General features: G+C 38.1%; 1 protein-coding gene across 1 annotated transcript in view; it reads right to left on the reverse strand.

The window, feature by feature from the left end:
• The window catches only part of LOC132115865 (partitioning defective 3 homolog), a 471004-nt gene that overhangs the window by 198405 nt on the left and 250213 nt on the right, over positions 1–22386 (reverse strand). Inside the window, exons 10-11 of the mRNA XM_059524256.1 lie at positions 21590–21729; positions 19585–19713 (exon numbers count right to left, since the gene is read on the reverse strand). Of these exons, the coding sequence (XP_059380239.1) occupies positions 19585–19713; positions 21590–21729 (269 nt within the window). The remainder of the gene's footprint in view (positions 1–19584; positions 19714–21589; positions 21730–22386) is intronic.

The raw sequence follows: 22386 nt of genomic DNA on the forward strand, positions 1-22386 counted from the left end.
CCCATTGCCATATCTGCAAGCAAAAGTCTTTCACCTTAAAATGAAATGCTTGATTGTATTGATTTTGACCATTAAGCTTCAGTATGCCAAGTCAGAATAAGTACTTCACCTGCACTACAGATGACTTCAAACTAAATTTCTCAGCCTGAGTCTACATGTAGGTTCAAGGATCCCCAAGCTGTGTCTAAAAAGACAAACAGCTCTAATTCTCTGGCTCCAAAGTCACTGTGAAGTTTTATAACATACAGCAGTTTGTTTGAAGGTCTGAAATGGTGTTACAAACAGATGGTTCATTTTCACAAGCCTTCACAACACTGTATATTTCTTTTACACAGTGACAGAGGGAAAATGCATGACTTTATAAAAGGTGCACCGAGCTCAACCTGGCCCATTGTACTCGGGAGTAATTAATTCATTTATTAGCTGACTGGATGGTGTGCATTCATTCATTCATGCTTTTGTTTCCAGAGTGAGCTTGAATTATACTGTCAGTGCACAGACAATGAAGAGAAGAGCCCATGAGAGATAAGACAGCGTCTGAACACACACACACACACACACACTGAGAAGAGCAGACATCTAGCATTGACTCTTATACTCCACTGGGACTTGCAGACAGATTATACAGAAATAAAAAGAAAAATGATGAGTGAGTGAATGAATGAAAGAGATACAAAGACCAAACAAAAGTTCAAATAAAAGAAACAATAACATAACTTACGAAATAAACACACTTTCAAAAGAACTAAAAGAGAGAATGCATTGATGAACAAACAAACCAAAAACACTAGGGCTGCTCCGATCACGATCGGCCGATCTTTAATGCGCATCTCGTCAGTAAAGCCGGTTCTCTAATCAGCGGTAAATTCCCTCAGGTGCGTGATTTCACATAGAGCAGCTGTTACTACACAGAGCCGTTGTTAACTGAGAAGATGCGCAAATAAACGCGTTTAAAAAACACCCTCAAAATTAACAATTAACAAAATGAATGAACAAACAAATCAGTGAACAAAGGAAAAAAAAACATAAAAATAAAACTAACCAAGTAACTAAAACAAACAAACAAAATTGAACAAACAAGAAAAAATAGAGGAAAAATTGATTAAGGAAAGAAAAACAAAGGAATTCAGATGTAAATGTTGCTCTCTAAGAAAGCAAGAAAGAAAGAAAGAAAGAAAGAAAGAAAGAAAGAAAGAAAGAAAAGAGAGAGAGAGAGAGAGAGAGAGAGAGAGAGAGAGAGACAAAGAAAGAAAGAGTTACAGAGAAAAAAAATGTGTAATTAAATTACAGTTACTTATGAAAATGTTGAGGATTACAAAGGAGGTTACATCTGATATTGCCACAGACACTCCCACATACAAATTTAATTGGTTTCTTTCAGAAATTGCAGTGACTGCTATAAAATATGAAACACCAATATTTCAGGAGTTAAGGAAATTATTATTCTATAACTTTTTTATTTCATAAATGGATTTATATATAGCTATGCTTCATCTTGTAAAAAAAAAAAAAAAAAAATCATTGTCATAGCTATGTTAAGATTTGATTTTGAAACAGTATCATAGCTAAAAAAAAAAATTTCTTATGAATTTAAATATGTATTTAACCTCAAAATGATCCCAAAGTAAGTCCGGTTTTGTGGTGGCTGTGCTTCAAAGGGGACACTGATCTTCCACAAGTTGGTACGATTCTTTAGGGTCTTCATGAACTGTCTGCAACATATTTTGGATCACGAACAATGTGTACTGATCTATCCTTGACTTTGAAGTTTTTAACAAAACCTGCCTTGAATTGTCCCTCATTCAGAAACCAGTCTGGAGTAAAATTATTTGCGCAGACATTAACAAATTTAGTTGTATTCAGTGGTGCATTACCATAAAAAAATTGTGTCCACACACTGCTAAGACACATTTAAATGCAATTTTTTGCATCCAACGTCTACTTTAAAATTTTAATTTAATCTTAATTCAAGTGACAAAGGATTTTGAAAGTGTGACAGTCATCAGTGCTAAGTACTACTGTAAGGTTTACCCTGCCTGGTTTACATGTTTGAAAATGATAAACAGTTAAAAACATTACAAATCTCGAAAAGTAAACAAAAAGTAATCAAATGTAATCAGTTACATTACTTTAATAAAGTAATTGAAAAGGTACACTGCTTATTACATTTTAAGTAGGGTAACATGTTGTCTGTAACCTATTACATTTCCAATGTAACCTTCCCAACACTGCAAACAAATCCGTGAAGGCAGGGAAAGAGGAAATATTAGCAAAAACAAACATGCAAGAATGAATGACCAAAAATAAACAATGTAATGGAGGAAAGGAAGGGATGAAGAAAGTAAAATATTGAACTGAAAATATAAATATTGCTCTCTATCTTCAAACTATTGCCGAGGTTTGAAACAATTTGCATGGCTGAAACTTTCTCGCCCGGATGGGGAAACGACAGAAAGGTCACTGGAAATGAATTTAAGAGGCTGAAAGAAATCAGTCGAGTATGTAATTGCCAAGAAAGCCTGTGCATGATAAGTATAGAAACATGAAATTTCTCACCACTGTTTCTTTGGCCCGCCACCTTGTGATAAAGACTGCATATTAAACACCTCCGACTAATGCACATTCAAGACTTTCAGGTACAATTAAACCTGAAGAGCCGAGAAAGAGAGAGAGAAGTAGATTAGATGAGACCGTCAAAGCTTCGAAAGGAAGAATCGCTACTAAAGCCAAGGTGACACAAAGAGCTGGAGAAGTGAAGTCAAACACCTCATTCACACATATTTTTTACAAGGAACCAAATTCCCAACAAAAGGTCAAAAGAAGAAAGCGAAAGATGTTAGCAACATTGCAGGGCTACATGATAATGGTTAAACAGTTGATTATGGCTATTCTGCTCAAAAATACTATCACGATTTTTCTCATTTAATTTTTTTTTTTTTTTACATTTGATCAAAATGATTGTACTTTCACATAAGCACAAATCAAAAGAATGGTTTGCTTACAGATTTAGTTGGTGTGAACAGAGTAATCGATAGTAAAAATACAAAATATGTTATAAAATTTACTTTTAAGGATGACTATATCACATTATACAATATATATTTTAAACAATTTATCATGCAAAGTTATCAGAGTTCAAATCAAAGGTAAATGTAGTAAAAGAGGAATAAAATACAGATTAAATAATTGAATAACATACCTAGATAAAATAATCTAAATAAGATCTAAAGCATACAATAAACGTTTTTTATGCCATTTATAGTATTAGTCAGCTGTAATTGGACAGAGAGAAAATTGGGCTAGGTTTTATTACTTTTGGGTGGTTTCTTCATTGGCTTTGAGCTGGAAATTTTTCTGGGACCTGGTAACCCTGTGTATTGCAGAAGGTGTGCTTCAGCATGGTTACCAAGTTGGGAAGATTAAAACTGATCAGAAACTATATTGATTTATGAAAAATGATAAGAGGATTTAAACGGTTAAAATCTGGCAATCACAACCATGATAGCTTGTGGAGGCTTGTTACCAATACAAGATGCAACATTAAATAAATAAAAATATCAGGCTAAATATTGTAGACGATTATGCTTAATATCCTGACAACGATTAAAATATGATGCATCCTAAAGCCTACCGGCTTAAGTGTGCTGATCTTATTTTGGTTATACTTAATAAGCTACATGCCTACAGAGGATGTCATGTTTTATAATGAGACAATATTTGATCATTACCAGCATTGTGTTGTACGTATAAACACGTATGTGCTACAAGGACGGCATCGTGGTTGAGACCTAACTGTGCTTGACTACACCACATGCTCTCAGCAAGCTCTGCCTGTCCCAAAACTGCTCTAAACTAGCTTGTTTATCAGCGCTGTACAGCGGCTGCTTCATATGAACAGCTAGGATAATTGCTGTCAGAGCTGAGAGATAGAGTGCTAAACAAAAACAGGTGGCAGCTCAAAACTGTTTTGTGAAACGAAACAAAAAAAAAAAAGCTAGCAGAATACTATTGTGTTCCAATGCACTTTGCGACATTAGGCTTAATTATAGAAGTGCTTGGCTTTCTCAATCTGCAGCCACGCAAACTGGCATGTTTCAAATGCGGCCCATAAAAGCGCTCATGAAGGGAACGACTGCACATCTGCAAACTATGGGGAAAAGAGAGGCAGAGAAAGGGGAAAAACAAGGGAACAATTTCAGGGGAGTAAAAAGGGTTCGAACAAGCAATTGAACTTAAGCGTGCCAGTCTGGCTAATGGAGATGGGTGAGGTAATTTTCACAGTAGGGATGCCAGGCGTAGTGCTTAAAAAGAAAGAGTGACTCGCCATGCTTGACTATCCTAAAAAAATATGGGTCTGGGATGAAGAGGAGATTGGGATGAGCCGTTAATGGATGTCGCATTTGCAGCTTGGGAGGTTTTGTGACCTGCTGTGTCAAAAACTGAGTTTATGCAGATACTTTCAGGAAATATGCATCTGTATTGAATTATGATCGTAGTTTCAGATTTTAAAACATGCCTGATTTTGTGTTAATTGACATAGTGCTGTAGTTTGCTCAATGCAGCAGGTTTTTTACCTACATACACTGAACAAAATTATAAACGCAACACTTTTGTTTTTGCCCCCATTTTTCATGAGCTGAACTCAAAGATCTAAGATTTTTCTATGTACACAAAAGGCCTATTTCTCTCAAATATTGTTCACAAATCTGTCTAAATCTGTGTTAGTGACCACTTCTTTGCCGAGATAATCATCCACCTCACATGTGTGACATATCAAGATGCTGATTAGACAGCAGGATTATTGCATAGGTGTGCCTTAGGCTGGCCACAATAAAAGGCTACTCTAAAAATGTGCAGTTTTATCACACAGCACAATGTCATAGATGTCACAAGTTTTAAGGGAGCATGCAATTGGCATAATGACTGCAGGAATGTCCACCAGAGCTGTTGCCCGTGAATTGAATGGTCATTTCTCTACCATAAACAGTCTCCAAAGGCATTTCAGAGAATCTGGCAGTACATCCAACCAGCCTCACAACCGCTGACCACTTGTAACCACACCAGCCCAGGACCTCCACATCCAGCATCTTCACCTCCAAGATCGTCTGAGACCAGCCACACGGACAGCTGCTGCAACAATCGGTTTGCATTACCAAAGAATTTCTGCACAAGCTGTCAGAAACCGTCTCAGGGAAGCTCATCTGCTGTTCGTCGTCCTCATCGGGGTCTCCACTTGAGTGGACTTGAGTGGACAAATGCTCACATTCGATGACGTCTGGCACTCTGGAGAGGTGTTCTCTTCACGGATGAATCCTGGTTTTCACTGTACAGGGCAGATGGCAGGCAGCGTTTATGGCGTCGAGTGGGTGAGCGGTTTGCTGATGTCAGTATTACGGATCGAGTGGCCCATGGTGGAGTTGGGGTTAAGGTATGGGCAGGTGTATGTTATGGACAACAAACACAGTTTCATTTATTGATGGCATTTTAAATGACCAGACCAGATCCTGAGGCTCATTGTTGTGTCATTCATCCACGACCATCACCTCATGTTGCAGCATGATAATGCACGGCCCCATGATGCAGGATCTGTACACAATTCCTGGAAGCTGAAAACATCCCAGTTCTTGTATGGCCAGCATACTCACCGGACATGTCACTCATTGAGCATGTTTGGGATGCTCTGGATCGGTGTATACGACAGTGTGATACAGTTCCTGGCAATATCCAGCAACTTCACACAGCCATTGAAGAGGAGTGGACCAACATCCCACAGGCCACAATCAACAACCTGATCAACTCTATGTGAAGGAGATGTGTTGCACTGCATGAGGCAAATGTCATTCACATCAGATACTGACAGGCAAAAACAAAAGTGTTGGGTTTATAATTTTGTTCAGTGTAAATAAATAAATTAATTAATGCCTAAATAAAACAATTAATTAATTAAATAATAATAATAATAATAATAATAAAATAGTGGCCAAAGTTATCACTACTACATGCTAATTAGCTAGCAAGATATTTTTTTTTTATTTCCATGCATTGCCAGTCAAGGGAAACATTCTGACTAAAATATGCGGAAAAGAAAAAAGGAAGGAAGATAACACACACAAAAAAAACTAAAGAACAAACAAACAAAATTGAACAAATGAACAAAATTAATGAAGGGAAAGAAAGAAAGAAAGAAAGATAGATGTATGCAATTATTTTAATTATTCATATTATTTGATGTGGAGAACAAACAAACAGAATAATGGTGCAAATTCATAAATTAATGTGTCACTTTTGTTTAAGTTATTTTACCTAAATCATTCTGAATAATTTCATATATTATACAAACTTTATTCAAAGCTTTTCAAAAGTTTTTCTTTTCTCAATGAATAATAACAGCGACTGCTTTAAGGGTCTTAAAGAGTACTACATTTTCTTAGCAGCTGTGAGAGAGCCAAGGTCCTAGTGAATGTGATAATTCATTCGCCGTTAAAAAACCCCAGAAAGACTGCCAAGTTACAAATAGATCCTGATAGCTATCTTGGCTCAGAAACGGCTCCGTTCCCATGGTACAGAGCCCATTTTGCCATCACGACATCTCCGATGAAACGCTCAAGCCAACAGCTGCAAGCAAGGACAGCAACTGGACCTCTCGCATATGCAGAAACTATAGAGAATTACCTCACTGCAACTATGACAAAGGCTTAAAGGCATAACTTAACTTTGAAAGAAAGATAATTATATCACAGCCACTTTTAGTGACCCAACATGAGCTCCTGAATAAAGAGGAAACTTCATCTGAACGTTTGCTCGTCGTCTTAATAATTCCCTAAGGGTCTGACTGTGGTGTGGAGATGGATGGGATGTGGTCATGGTTATGACAGATGAAACCAACGGGCTGTAATTTGGGCTAAAACCATGGGGACACACCCATTAAATAAGAAAGGGGCTAATTATCTTAATCAAGCGGGATGCCCTCCTGCCCAAGCTCACTTCCTCCACTGGCCGTTGCTATGGAAACAGTCAAATGGGTTGGTAACACAACAGATCTGGACATCATATGACACGCCAAACTCACATAAGAGCGTCATTTGTGCTTCAGGGACGGCTCATCAGCAATCAGTGCAGAACAACACCTGTCTGCAATCAACACATCCATCTACGAAACAGTCCACCAGGTTTAAAATCACAGCTCTGGCAATTATTGTAAAGTTGGAGGGCTGTGGATATGACATACACTTCAAAAACTTTCATTTAAAGTCTTTCTTGAACTTTTCGCTTTATAAATGCAATTAAATCAAAGAAAGGAAGAGAATTCAAGTATTTTAAAATTAATTTCAAGTTAAGCTTCTTTTAACTTGAAAATCATTATGTGAAACTCAAAACAGTGAGATTTACTGCAACTATCAAAAATGTCCATCTAAACATTTGTATTTAGAGCAAAAAAAAGAAAATTGTGTGAATGGACACAGCATTTGTATACAACATATAATAGTTCCTTAGTTCTTAAAAACAGTAGACAATATGCCATTGTGAACACACCAATGCTGTTTATGTTTTAAGGCTTCCAGTGAATGATTGCTACAGCTCTCAGGCAATCAGACGCACTTGTTGAGCAGGAACAAACATACTTCCTTCTTCCCAGAGCTTACAAAAGAGCTCTCAACCATTCCCATCAAAACATCCAGCAATCTCTAATTTAAAAACTCTAGTCTAGTCTCCAGTGTTCAGGTAACATGCTGATTTGATTTCTTCCCCCTTTGAGTTACTAAACTTTCCCACATCCAGTGAACAGATTAAAAGCAAATATGGATGCATTGGGAAATAAATGTCGAAATCTGACTTTTCTGTTGGCACTAGAAAAGATCAGTGTGCAAGTGTGAGTGTACAAAGTGATTCCGAGAAACAAAGATGTTATCTGTTGTGACCATTTGAGAAGAAACAAAAGTTGGATTGTTGTTGTAATTTCTTAACAATTGAACATTCACAAAATCCTTCCAAACCACATTTAAAAATAGAAATGTTGTTCAGTGAGAGAAACTGGAACAAAACAGGAAATGAGAAACAATAACTTAAAAATAATAACTTGCATAGTTCTGAAACAAGTTCATAAAAAAAAAAATAAAAAAAACTGATTTTCAGATGACTGGCAAAACCGCTGTCACTAGCGGGTTATCAAGCCAACTCATCAGCCATATTAAAATAGAACCTGTCACACATTTGTCTGGATCTGGCCTCAATAGACACCATAAATCCAACTGTCAGTAGACATCAGCGTTCAAATTAATTGCGCAATTAAGATTCTCTTAGCTTGGCAGATCCAGCCTCTAATGGATCCGTGAAAAGTCTGAACTGGTCATGAAGAGGAATTTAATTTAGTGTTTAATTACTGTTCTGTGCCGAGCTGAAACAAGTTCCCCATACACCCTGTCATCTGGACCGCTCTGGGAGATTTTGGATTGGACTGGCATAGCCAAGAGCTTGCAGTTAGTGTATATTTGAACAAGGCAACAGTCGTGAGCATCAACTTCAGCTTGGAGAGAGCTCCAATTGACTACAGATGGGCGTATTATTTGAATGTGAATACAAAAAGCTCTTCGTCATTCATATGGTTATTTTCAGGGAAGTTGAGCCAGAAAATGATGCATATGAACTAGTTTCAAGAGTACAAAAAGGCTTCGAGATCAGCTTTTCCAAACAAACCAAGTCAAAACTGTGAGAGATTTAATTCAGATCTGTCAATTTTTCCACAAAAGAATTTGACTTGCAGCAAGGCTCATTGGAGACTTCCTGAAGTCAAGACTAGGGCTTTGCATTTTGGTAATTTGGGCTACTCAAGTGCTCTACAGATAAATCAGCCACAGCTATTTGGGGTGAGCCATGGATACACCATTTTATATTGTCAATCTATGTACAATGGCATCAGACAGGGAATTAAGATGTGTCAAATGTGAAACTGTGAAAATGTCTCAAGAACCATGTTTTCTATTGCATTCCTTGTAAATAGTTATATTCCATCTAGCAGGGATGTGCATAACTACATATATTCAATATTGACTAGTTAGATGTTTGCATAAAAAAAAAGTCTACCTCACTGGTCAATTAGTTGAGTGTTGGACTAGTAGTCTAGTAGTTCCCCTTCAGGAACTCGAGCTGCGTCCGAAAACGCTATTGGAACGCCATTCAGTGTGACCAGCTCTGAATAATATGTGAAATCAGTCTCATGAATGGGCGTGACGTCATAAGCAGGTGACGTGGTGACCAGGAAGCTATAAAAGCATGTGAGGTGTAACGAGTGTCAACTTTTTGTCATTCAGCTAAAGCTATGCGTGTGTGTTAGTCGCTATTTGTTTTGTGAGTCTTATTTAGTGTTGTTTATCCACTGATAAGCTCCATTATATCAAACCTCAATCAAGAGAAGTTTTGGGCTAAAGCAGGTATCGTTCAGAATGTGTGTTTTCCCTGCCCTTGATAATATATTGAGGTAGGGACAAACGCAGTGTGTTGTCTTCTTGAGAGCAAAGCACGCAGAATCAGCTCTCGAGGGAGTTGACGGCCCACGATGCGACCGTTTGTTACTGCTTTGTTTCACTCTCAGAAGGCTCTCTTTGAAGAGGGAGCCTTCACTAGCGTTTCTCGCAGTGCCGGTCCTGCTTTTGTCGAAGGCGGAGCAGTGGCTGTGCTCGCGGGTTTCGCATGAGGAAACTGTACACCTTGAGGTGGAAACCTTTCACCTACTGATGCGAAGACTGCCAGCTCGACCCAGTTATTTGCCCAGTTGGGATAGTTCTGGAGTTCCTGCAGGCCCTTGTCTCTGCAAGGTTGACCCACTCCACCCTGAAGGTCTACTTGGCGGCCATTACAGCCTACCGCGCCGCTCTTGGTGGCCATTCAGTGGGCAGACACCCTCTGCGGTGCACTAGGGCTGAAGAAGAAGCTTATGCTAAGTGGTTGATCAGGATGCTATCCTAAAACCTTGAGTCCTATGATCTCCACTCACCACTGGGAGTCAAGGCCCACTTGAACCAAAGTATGGCAGCCTCCAAGGCCTTCTTGTCAGGTGTGTCTATACAGGACATCTGCAATGGAGCTGGACGGTCCACGCCCCTCACATTCATCAGATTTTATGGTTTAGATCTGCGAGCCACTCACGGCTCTTCTTTCTCTTGCCTTAGCTGTGCTCCTTTTATACACACTAGGCAGGGACTTGCAAGTCTGGAGGCGTGGGCATTCACATTCCCATAGCGTTTTCAGACGCAGCTCAAGTTCCTGAAGGGGAACGTCCCAGGTTACATATGTAACCATGGTTCCCAAAGGGAATGAGACACTGCATCTCAAAGCCATACTTCCGGCATCCCTGCCAGAGTTCGCTTCATTCCTAGAAGCTGACGCTCATTCCACCTCACGTGCTTTTATAGCTTCCTGGTCACTACGTCACCAGCCTATGACATCACGCCCATTCATGAGACTGATTTCACATATTATTCAGAGCTGGTCACGCTGAAGGGCGTTCCCATAGCGTTTTCGGACGCAGCGTCTCTTTCCCTTCGAGGAACCATGGTTACATATGTAACCTGGGACGTTAACTATGGCACATTTCCACAATCTAGCTACTTTCAAATGCAAGAATATGAGTGTTAAGCACAAAGGAAGTCAATATGTACAGTGCCCATTCTGGGTAAAAAAAAAAACAGTAAATAAATAAATAAATAAATAAATAAAATAAAGCAAGCAAGCAAGCACCAAAACAAAATAGAAGCAAAGCAAAGTGAAAAAAGCAAACAAAGCAAATCAAAACAAAACGAAAGCAAAGCAAAAAGCAAAACAAAAGGCAAAGTAAAAAAAGTAAATAAATGAATAAATAAATAAATCAAGCAAGCACAAAAACTAAATAGAAACAAAGTGAAACAAAACAAAACAAAAACAAACAAAACAAAGTGAAAAAACAAAAAACAAAAAAGCAAACAAAGCAAAGGAAAGTGAAACAAAACAAAGGAAAAACTAAACAAAAGCAAAGCAACAGAAAAACTAAAACAAAAGCAAATCCAAACAAGGCATCACCCATGTGTCCATCCCTACTCAAGACGCCTTGACAATGTCAATCAACACATCTTAATCTTTAGCTGAAAGAGGTAATTCCTATTTACGTTTGTTCCTTTGTTTCCTTCTACCTGGTATTGCTGATGATTTCACAATGAGTATTTATTTTGCAGAGGGAAGGAGGTGATATACAATCTCCGCTTATCGCTCTGGCATAGCATCGGTCGCAAACACACGTATATTCTGAACATTCTCAGCAGTGCCCACTGGGAGATCAAAAGGAAAGATAAAATGCAACCAAAGCAGACCAGACAGCAGGCAGAACGCGGTGGGCTTTTTGTTTACACGATGGAATTGCTTGTGTGTGTGTATGCGTGTTGTGTTGTTCTAATGCTCTCACACCGCCGCTGGCCACATTAGTGTGCCGGATAATTGTTTTTTCTGACATGAATGATTCAGCAGCAGGGTGTTTGTCAGGCCTCGGAGTGTGTTCGTGAATGTGAGTCTTATCGAAGTGGCAAGGTAAGATTTCATCAAGTGCAGGATGTCTGTCAAAGCACGTTTGCTCCCTTGCCGCTGTTGTCAGTTCTCTTTTTTCCAGTCTTTTCTCCACAGTGGAGTTTTTGATGGCTCCCTGAGATGCCTATCACATCTCTCATTCTTTCCCTCTCTCTTCATCTTCTGGTCTATCCGTCTCCTGAGCCGCGCTCCCTCCCTCTCCTCCCAGATCCTCCCACTTTCATCATTTCAACTATTCCTTCACCCACACTGACTATCCAATGCTCCTTTGACAATCCCTTTTTTCAGTTCTCAAGCACAAATGAATGGTTTATATTCAAGGCTCTCTTCCAATTTCCAAAATAAACAAACCTGATGCAAATGTTAAGGTGGCATGGTGCTTCATAGTCTCAGACGTCACTGCCGTAGAGCGCCAACAGACTGTTTGAGGCCAATTTTATGCATGCGGCACACATAATGAAGCTCTTGCAAAATCCAATCTGATTAGTGTTAAACAAATCCTGAGCATTTGTGCATAGATGATTTTACTGAAATGCAGAAAACAAAGCCCTATTTACAAGTTTGCAGACTTCTTCAGTGGCCCTTTTCCAAAGATGAACTTGTTGTTAGATTTACCAACATGTTCTTACTCCCAACTCATCAAATATTGGCGCTTGCTCAGGATCCCTTGGCGTCAGTTTTTAATGCATTGGGTACCCTTTAAGCGTATTTTTAAAATAAACAGGTTACTCCATTACATCAGTTGTTTGCCTCGTGTGTCATATCCAGATGCACTTAATTCTTTGCATGCATTTGCACAATTTCTCAACAATATAAAAACGTAACAGGGCAGATAAAAGTACAATCACAGAAATGTATTGCAAAACTGACCAGAAAACAGTATGAGTATTATAATCAACTTATGTTCTATTCCAAGTTTTATGAAGCCATACTATATCATAATGTGAGGAACAGAGTGAAAGTTAAGGTTTAAATCGCTCAAAATGTTAACATTAACAAAGTCATTTCTCATTCAAAAGATAAAATCTTAACATTAACATGTTGCAATCAGTCACAAAACACATTCGAGTCAATGCAATTTTGCAATCAAACCTGACATAACGCTTCTTCTGGTGGAATTTTGGATGGTGACCGTGATCATTTTTAGGTCTGTTGCTTCAAATTATTAATTTGGCTCCAGAAGATCTTGAATGTTTGCATGTTTTTTTTTTTTATAAAAAGTGTAGTGGTGGTCAGTAACGGAGTAGCTTTACTTCGTTACTGTACTTAAGTACATTTTTCAAGTATCTGTACTGGAGTAGTTTTATTTTGAGTAACTTTTACTTCACTACATTCCAAAGCATAAGATCGTATTTTTTACTTCACTACATTTCATAAAACATATCGTTACTCCTTATAATACATGACCCATCACGGAAACCAGTGACACAAGTCGGCAGCACAACTTTCGAGCAAAATTAGAAAGAAGCGTTTTTTTTTTTTTTTTTTCAAAATTGGTGATTTTCGTTTTTTTTGCAGAATCTGTTAGTTGAGATCACGAAGAAGCCTCTCCATGTTTGCTTAGCAGTATTGGTATATTTAAAAGTGTACATTTTGAAGTTGAAATTACTGACATGAGCGAAGATGAAGACGAGGAAGAATGTATCGGACTGGCTTCAGACGAGTTGGACCGTAAGATATCAGAGGCTATATCGATAATAACATTTGATGGGGATAAAGACAGAGAAATGGAGAAAATCCGTAACTTTGACTGTAAATGCTACACGAGGAGAAAAGAGGACTCTCTGCATGGGAGACAGTCCTGTAGCCAGAAGCTTTCTCCAGACATTATGCACGACATACTGCTGGATTCTTTAGCTGCGGAAAAAGAGTGGCAGGACATGCAAATTATTAGACATTTAGAGGCAAACAGACGCAAAGTGCAAACTTCGGAGATAGTTACATCCACAAAGAAGACCCGACAAAGAGAAAGTGTGCCCGAACGACTTATTTCATTGGAGGCAACGAGATCTGCAAGAATACTTTTGTTTCTTATGGGATGAGTTTCCATAAACATATTTCAGCCTCTAAATCATTCTTATAAAAGTCAAAAAAGATAAATTACTGACATTTACTCTGCACATTATCCTTTATTATTAATAGTATGTGGTCTGATTTTTCCGTGTAGCTTTACAGGGGGTATAGCTTATCTAAATGAGATGTACTGTAAATGAGCCCTATTGTCACTCCCAGCAGGTGAGAACAGGTGAGAAAAGCACAATCTTTAGAGGCCATTTTCTCCCTTTTGAGCTTTTCTGAGTGCCTACCTTCAAATGGCCACAACTTCTCCAAATATTATCAGAATTCCATGTATTACACATCGTTGGAAAGCTTGGAGACTACACTTTCAGAATCTTTGAATAACTCAAAATGCCCCAGAACCGACTTGTGTCCCTACTTTCCGTGATTTGTCACATATTTCACGTGCTCCAACACGCAGAAGCGGTTTCTGATTCATGAATGAACTGAGTCTTTTCAATGAACCTTTTAAATCGGTTCGCAAATCGCACCAAATGATTCGTTTACAAATTAGAATGATCCGACTGCAGCTGTTCTAGAGTCGACAACTCATCAACGTCTTCAGTGAACTGAATTCACAACTAAGAACTGGGAGATCTTGTGGGCACGTGCAAGTCTGATGCTGTTAAAAGAAAGATATCAATATCAAAATTTAGGATTAATTATTGTAACTGAAAATCATATTTAGGTTAAAACTGTCAGTTGTTTGTGAACTATATTTGCTGTAAAGCGTGATCTATTTGAGCCAACTGAAATGCTTGAATGCAGACACATAAATCAGTGTCTATGTTTTAGGTAAAAAGAACCCCTGAAACATTGAAATAAAATAACTCATGCACATTCAAATCTCCCGCTACCGCAATGTTAACAGTATTATTAAAATGCTATGCATGCCCTGTGACTGTCAGGATCCTGCCCTGACGGTTTTGTCAATCCTATCCTTGTTTATGTTGGCCGTGTGCTCCCCTTGTCCGGCCTCCTTCTTTCCAATCACCACGCCCCCTTGTTTAGTCCTTTGTTTGTCTAATCGTGTTCACCTGATCCTTGTGCTCTGCTCCCTTTACATTGAGCTCATTTCCCTCTGGTCTTGGCTGGTTCGTTTGTGTGTGTGCCTTGTGTACAGTCTCTAGCTTGGATATTTAGTCTTGTTAGAACTCTTTAATCAGTATTTTGCATCTTATTTGGTTCCCTCTTATTTTCTAGTTTTCATTTGTTCCCATGTGTAGTCTAGTTCTAGTCTTTGTAGTTTAGTGTTTTTGTTCTTGAACCTTTTGGGGTTTTTCCCCCCTTTTATTTTCTTTCTAGTTTTCATCAAGGTTTCTGTTTTCTTTATTCATATTGGTTTGTAGTTCTAGTGTTGGTTCCTGCCCTGCTTCCTGAGTCCTCCCTGGTCGCTGGTTCTTGTTACCTGACAGACATGGTGGTGCTACAAGGGTTTCCTTTAACTGAGTCAGGCCCATCCTACTTGAGTTGCTACCAGGTCTCCTTTTGCCCCAGAGTCTGGAGCCACCTCCTTCTGACTCAGCCTGTTCTCCTGTCATGTGCCCTGCCCTATTGTGGACTGTCTTACTGCATCATCTGTGTTTCCACACTTGTTAATAAACTGTTCCCCCTGTTAATTCTGCATCTAGGTCCTCCCTTGCCAAACCCTGACAGTGACATCTGTTTTTATATTGTTTATCAACAGTATACATTTTAATATTGTTTGGATTAACTAGCCGATTAGACAGATATGAATGTTTATTTATAACCATACTGGAAATAAGATAATATGTATATAATATGGTTAGTTGATGCCAACTGTCTAGCTAACAATCTTGCTGGTGCTAAGTTGATATTAAATGTTCAGAACATGGTAACTACAGTAATTATCAAAATGGGAAGTTATGCCCTCTGGGGGCATTTGGCCAGGGCTGTTTTTACACCACAGACAAGGTTTGAGAAGAAATAAAAAATGAAAATATAATAATATTTTCCTTAAAAACATTCTTCCTAACTTCAGGCCATATTCTCATCTCATATATAACTGTAATGTTCTGCAAAATAACAAATCAGATGGTCAGATCCGTTTTCTCTCAGGTACATCACAGTGTAATCTTCCCAGTGAACATTAATCTCATCAACGTAGTCCATATCAACAACAAAAATATATCTTTAATCCATATACTGGTTATTTTGGGAAAATCCCAGGTATTTTGAGCAGGTGGTTTATAAAAATATGTGCTAATATAAGTATATTAAATTAAATTAAATAAAACTAAATTAAATATTAAATTAAGTAGCCTATATAAAATTGCTAAATCTACCTTTCGGTACTTTTTTAAGTACATAAAAAATCATGTACTTTTGTACTTTCACTTGAGTAAAATTGAAAAAGGAGTACTTTTAATTTTACTGGAGTAATATTTTATTTTACCTATCTGTACTTTTACTCAAGGACTTGATTTGTGTACTTCGTGTATATCCTTTGTTTTATATTGACCAATGGTAAGGTTTACGGGTAGTGTTGTGTTAGGTGCTCAAAATCTCAATAGGGTATTGGTGTAATGTAAGTTATGCAACTAAAAATACTGTAGATGTTTAAATTGAAAGCATCCACATATGACGAGTTGGGAGTGAGAACATGTTAGATTTGCTGAGGTTCTGAGAAACAGAAATGGAGAAAAAAAAAATGTTGGAAGAAACCAGGCTCAGACAACTGGTCTCCCATCTGAGCCTGGCTTCTCAAAAGGTTTTTTCTCCATTTCTGTTTGGATTCCTTGACACTGTCGCCTTTTGGCTTGCTTAATTGAGGCCTAACTACACTTAGCTTTCAGTAATTTATCGAAATCAACACACTGACACCATCAGATGAGAAGAAGACTTGACATCAGTCGTGGCACATCACACTAGCATTAGGTGGGAAAGGAAGAGTTGTAGCCTGTACAACAAAGACTTCACAAAGACTCCCACCCCAGAATGGATCAAATTTGTCAACAAACATCAATCTACCTGTCAGGAGCAGCAAACCAAGCAACAACTCAGTTGTTTAATCTCGTGAGTATCTGACACTGACCATGACATGACCTACAATTGCACTCAACTAACACCAGCCCCTCAGCCACACTCCAAGGATAGCACTTCATCGATTCCAGCTCAACGGTCTCTTTGGAGTTCACTGAACATGCCGATGGTGCGGCCTCCTCTCTCGCTTCTCTTTCTCTTTTTCTCTAAAGGGCGAGGGCCGGCCGGGGGCATCAAAGCTCATTTTTCTGCGACTCCCTCAGGACCAGATTTCGGCTGTGAGCAAAGGTTAAAGCTGACACCCCATCAATAAGTCACTGCCTCTGCCAGCATGCATTTGACGCTTTCGTAAAATGTCTGCAATTCCCTCGACACCTTCAAGGCTAATCGTATGCGTGCAGATAAATGAAAATAAATAAATAAGATCCCTCAGCATGTTAGCGGTGAGCATTGCTTGTTTTTATGTTCCGTTTCATAAAAAGTCCTCCGTTCTGATATTTTCTCTCCCGATGTCATTATAATAATTTGATGTTAATTGCGTTGTGCATTTGAATATCATAAAGCATAGACTAAGTGCTTGGCTGTGTTGATTTATTAGACTGTAAGCTGTCATTGTGGCAGAGTGTGTCACTCAGTCTTTTGATTTAGAACTTACCCGATGATGCGTTAATAGTCTGGCACTGTGATTGGTTCACATGACAACGTTCCAATAGCATCATATTAAACCACCACCAGACCTACAAAATAGCATCAATAACCCTCCGCTGTCCTCTATCTCTCCACTTTATTTGCAATAACTGTCAGCAGTAGAGCGATGCATTTGTAATCTGATTTTTATGAACATACTTGTATGGATTATTGAGATCCTTTAATGCCTGAATAGGGTGTGTTGAAATACCGAAGCCTCCTGAATGTTAATGTGACAATAAGAGTAATGAAGCATCCAACAGTTTATCTCTTCCCTCGCTTTCTCTCTTCCCACCCCTGTCGTTCTGATGTCTTAAACTCCACATTTTAAGGGGGAGTTGATGAGAAACGAGGTGGAGCTGGAGACTTGGTGAAACTGTGTCTTCATGATGGTGTCTTTAATCAAATCTTGCCGGAGCCAGAGAAAGGAAGTCAAACCACATCTTCACCCGCTCTCAATCACCCTAAGCTTAAATAAGTCCAAAATCAATCAGCCTGCGTTTGAACTCGTTTCCGGGGATGTGTTTTTCAAGCCTCTATGAAGATGTCACACATCAAAACATGCTGGCCTCTTCGATAGGTTTGTGTGTGTACTTGATGGTATTTTGTATCCTTTTAAGAGAAATAGCAGATTCCTTAGCACTGTGCAATTGGATGAAAAAGACATAATCCAACCCAGTTCTGTGGTGATTCTCTGAAAACTAAATTGTATGTAAAATAGAAACACATGAATCTTGCAACGTAATTTACAATATATTGTTAACATGCTGAGGCAACAGTTGCTTTTTAGCTTTGGTTGTTAAAGACTTATTGTGATTTGTGTTTAATGCAATTAGTAAGTGCAATGCTGTACCGGGTGCGCTACAGAGAAAATTTACTACATTAGAATACTGAAAGTGAAAGTAAAGTAACATTCAGCCAAGTATGGTGACCCATACTCAGAATTCGTGCTCTGCATTTAACCCATCCAAAGTGCACACACACAGCAGTGAACACACACACACACACCGTTAACACACACCCGGAGCAGTGGGCAGCCATTTATGCTGCGGCGCCCGGGGAGCATTTGGGGGTTCAGTAGCTTGCTCAAGGGCACCTAAGTCGTGGTATTGCCAGCCCAAGACTTGAACCTACAACCCTAGGGTTAGGAGTCAAACTCTCTAAACACTAGGCCACGACTTCCCTTAAAAAGCCATATATATATGGAACTGGTCATGCAACACAAACTTCAAATTGTATTAGTTTATACAAATCATGTGCTGTGGTAAAAATGTTTTGAGGTTATAGTATTGTGCAAGGAACTGCATGGAGTTAAGTCATTAGTAATTGACAATCTGCTGCTGTAATCATAATTTGTATAAAAAAGAACAAAAGTTATCTGTGTTTTACTTCCACTATTATTCATTTCAGCTGGAAACTGTGATGAAATGTGTGTAGGCCTGTAGGAACGTTTTTGAATTTTTGCAAAAATTGTAGGTAGAGACACATTTTTGCAATTAGCCTGTCTTGACAGTCCCAATGAAAGCACACAATGTTGATTGAATCTGTATTGCAATTTTGATAGGAGACATAGTTACCTGCAAATTCAGGAAGCTAGTAGCTAACAATTTAATTAGCTTTAACTAGCTATAAACATATGTACAATAACTAACTTGGACTATCTTGCTCAGCATGATTCTCTTCTTGATCTAAAAGAGCTACAACTGTCTGTAGAAGAAAACCATTAGCTCTAACTATGGTCAGTTTATGAATGAACCAAAAGCATGCATTGCATTCAAATTTGTCTTTGGACGCATTTTGCAACAAATCAAGCTTGCATAGCTAGAAACATTCATATATCAGGGTTTAGACTTTAAAAAGCCTTCCTGTCATCAACCTGCTAAGTGCAAAGGAGGAATTTTACTGATGCTGTAAACAACAGATCACTGAGAGAAGCCAATGGGAACATTCAGCACTGGGTGAATTCAGAAACATCTTTATGGAATGTCGACCAAGAAAAAAAGTAAATAAATCTGCATACAAATGTCAAGGCAGCCCAGAGTTCATCTGCACTCCTGAATTATCTATTATGGAAATAATGATGACTTCAAAATGAGTTAAGGCGGGTGGCTGCTGCCTCTATGGCACACATGTGACCTAAATAGGCCAGAGGCAGGGAAAGAGTTGAAGAGGCCATTTCATGGTGCTATATGAACTCTGTGTGATATCAAGACACCATTTATGGCTATTGTTAAGCCATTTTAAGATGGTTGCACATTTAGTTGTGTGTGGGAGTGTGTGACTCACCACTTCGCGGGGCAGGAAGGTGTCTTCTTGTCTGACGATGAGAAGACCTACAGTGCCTCCCATGGGAGTCGAGCGCAACAGAGCCACAACCTCTTCCTGAGTCTTACCATTCAGATCTACTCCGTTTACCTGCAGCCACACAACACAGAAAACATCAGAAACATAAAGATCTGACAGCCAGAGATTGCTTTTTTGTCTTAACAACAAATCTGTTTTTGTCACTGTATATTTTCCATTTTGTTAACCATATGCACTAAACCAAACACTTTAATTTCAAATAAATGGTAAATGGACTGCATTTATATAGCGCTTTCAACAGACCACATGGCCATCCAAAGCGCTTTACAATTTGCCTCACATTCACCCATTCACACACACATTCACACACCGACTGCGGTGTCTGCCATTCAAGGCACATCCAGCTCGTCGGGAGCAGCTGGGGTTAGGTGTCTTGCTCAAGGACACCTTGACACTTGGTCAGGTGGAGCCGGGGATCGAACCACCAACCTTCCGGTTTGTAGACAACCTACATGAACCACTGAACCACTGCCGCCCCATAATGCATAATTTTTTAAGTATGCACACACATTTATTTACAGGTTAGTTTTGCATTACATACTATTACAGCATTTATATATATATTTTAGTATTTAGTATTTTTGTTATTTATTAGTTTGTTTAATATATTTTACATTTAATGAATTTTAATTCAGTTTTAGTCAGATTTTAGTAATTCAACTTATTTATATAAGTTAGCTGCAGGGTTATTATAGTTAAAACTAAAATATAACCATAAAAAAGTTAACCTTAACCCTAATCATTTTAAATACTTGAAATAAATGAAAATTTAAATAAAAATAATACTAATACTAATATTAATAACATAAATAAACTTAATTATCTATCTTTATTATCTTTATTAAACTTTTCCTTATTTCAGCTAGTTGCCAATATCTTTAATTTTCATTTATTTTATCTTGACCTACTATAATTAAACTGAAACTAAAACTGAAATAAAAAATACAAACTATATAGATATAAAAAACAAAAAAAAAAAATAATAATAATAATAATGAGAAAAACAAAAAAATTGCTAAAACTTTAACTGAAATTAAAGGGGAAAAAATATAAAAATAAAAACAAATAAAATAATGAAAAATAACGTCAACGTTACTAAACACAGTATGTATATATATATATATATATATATATATATATATATATATATATATACACACACACATACACACACACACAAACACACACACAGCATCATATTAAAAAGCTTGGCCTCTGCAAAAGTGGCACTGCAGTCAAATCTGACGTTACAGATGCTGATATGAGTCATCTGAAAGTGTGTTTAATAAAGCAACAAATAAAACCTTACTTAGATTTTGTGTAATTATATCCGATCAAACATTACAATTAATTGCAGTCACATTATTGTGACCATGACAACAGGAAGTACTGTCCTGATATTTCTATGGCAACATAAAGGCATGGGGTGAAGCGAAAGCACTCTGAAAGGCCTCGACTCCATTAAAGCGATGAATCAGGGTGGGATAAGCCAAATGGATGATGTTCTGGCTCCACGGTAGCATCTGGCATCAGAGCCTGCAGGTGTCCTGCTCCATTTCTAAATGAAATGGCCATTGTTGATTGGCTGTCACTGTAAATCAGCCATCAGCTAGAGTTCTTTTTGTCCATTCTCTTTTATTAACGTTTTATTCTCTCCCAAACTAAAAAGGAAAGTGCATCTCACAGAGGAGAGAGGAAAACAATGGATATCTTGCCTCTGATGGACAAAGCAAAAGGGACTAAGAGGGGAAATCCTCCGGAAAACGAATTCATTGGACCCTCTGTATGATACTGAATGTTTTCTATATAAGAAAGGCATGAGAAAAGCTGTATATGGTGCTGAATGTTCAGGAAGCTGTGAACAGGAAGAGGAAGTGAAGGCCGTGTGATTTGACTCGTTCTCTCAACAGCTTCCAGGTTTTCTCACCTCGAGCAGCCGGTCTCCGGCCTTCAGACGGCCGTCCTGGATGGCGGCTCCACGAGGGAGGATGTTCTTCACATATATGGGGGCGGAAGTGCCAATTGGGACGTCTCTGGAGGTGATGCTGAAACCCAAGCCCTCCGGACCTGCAACACCAAAAGAACAAACAATACATGTGTAAATCAACCACAGAGCCTGTCTATAGACCAGGCTGAGAGGATACTCTGTCCTTTTTGGGGTTGTAAAATGTCACTTTTCTATATTTATTTATCATTATTATTCTCTATATTGCATATTATTTAAACTTTTCTTGAAAATTTTTAACTTCCAAAAAGGCTTTTATTTTTATATTTTTATATTTTCAGTTTTCATTTTCACTTCATGTTGGTTTCAGTAGTTTTGTTATGTATTTAATAATATTTTGTTGTTTGTTTGTTTTTTCACAAGATTTGGAATATCTCTTGGTTTAGTAATTTTGTTATGTTTTTTTTTTTTTTTAAGTTTTTTATATTTTTTTTAGTTTTCAATTTCATTTTAGTTTAAGTTTGAATAACTTTGTAATGTGATTTGGTCATTTTAATGTTAATTTAGATTAGTTTTTTTAGTAGTTGTTTTTAAGTTACATCATGTAGTCATATAAAATGTGAAAGTGACGTGACATACAGCCAAGTATGGTGACCCATACTTTCTACGTGAATGTGTTGCAAAGTGTAATTTATTTCTGTGATGCTCAGATGTATTTTCAGCATCATTCCTCCAGTCTTCAGTGTCACGTGATCTTCAGAAATCATGAAAATATGATG

The sequence above is a fragment of the Carassius carassius genome, chromosome 35 (assembly GCF_963082965.1).
Source record: "Carassius carassius chromosome 35, fCarCar2.1, whole genome shotgun sequence".
In the NCBI taxonomy this organism is placed as follows: domain Eukaryota; kingdom Metazoa; phylum Chordata; class Actinopteri; order Cypriniformes; family Cyprinidae; genus Carassius; species Carassius carassius.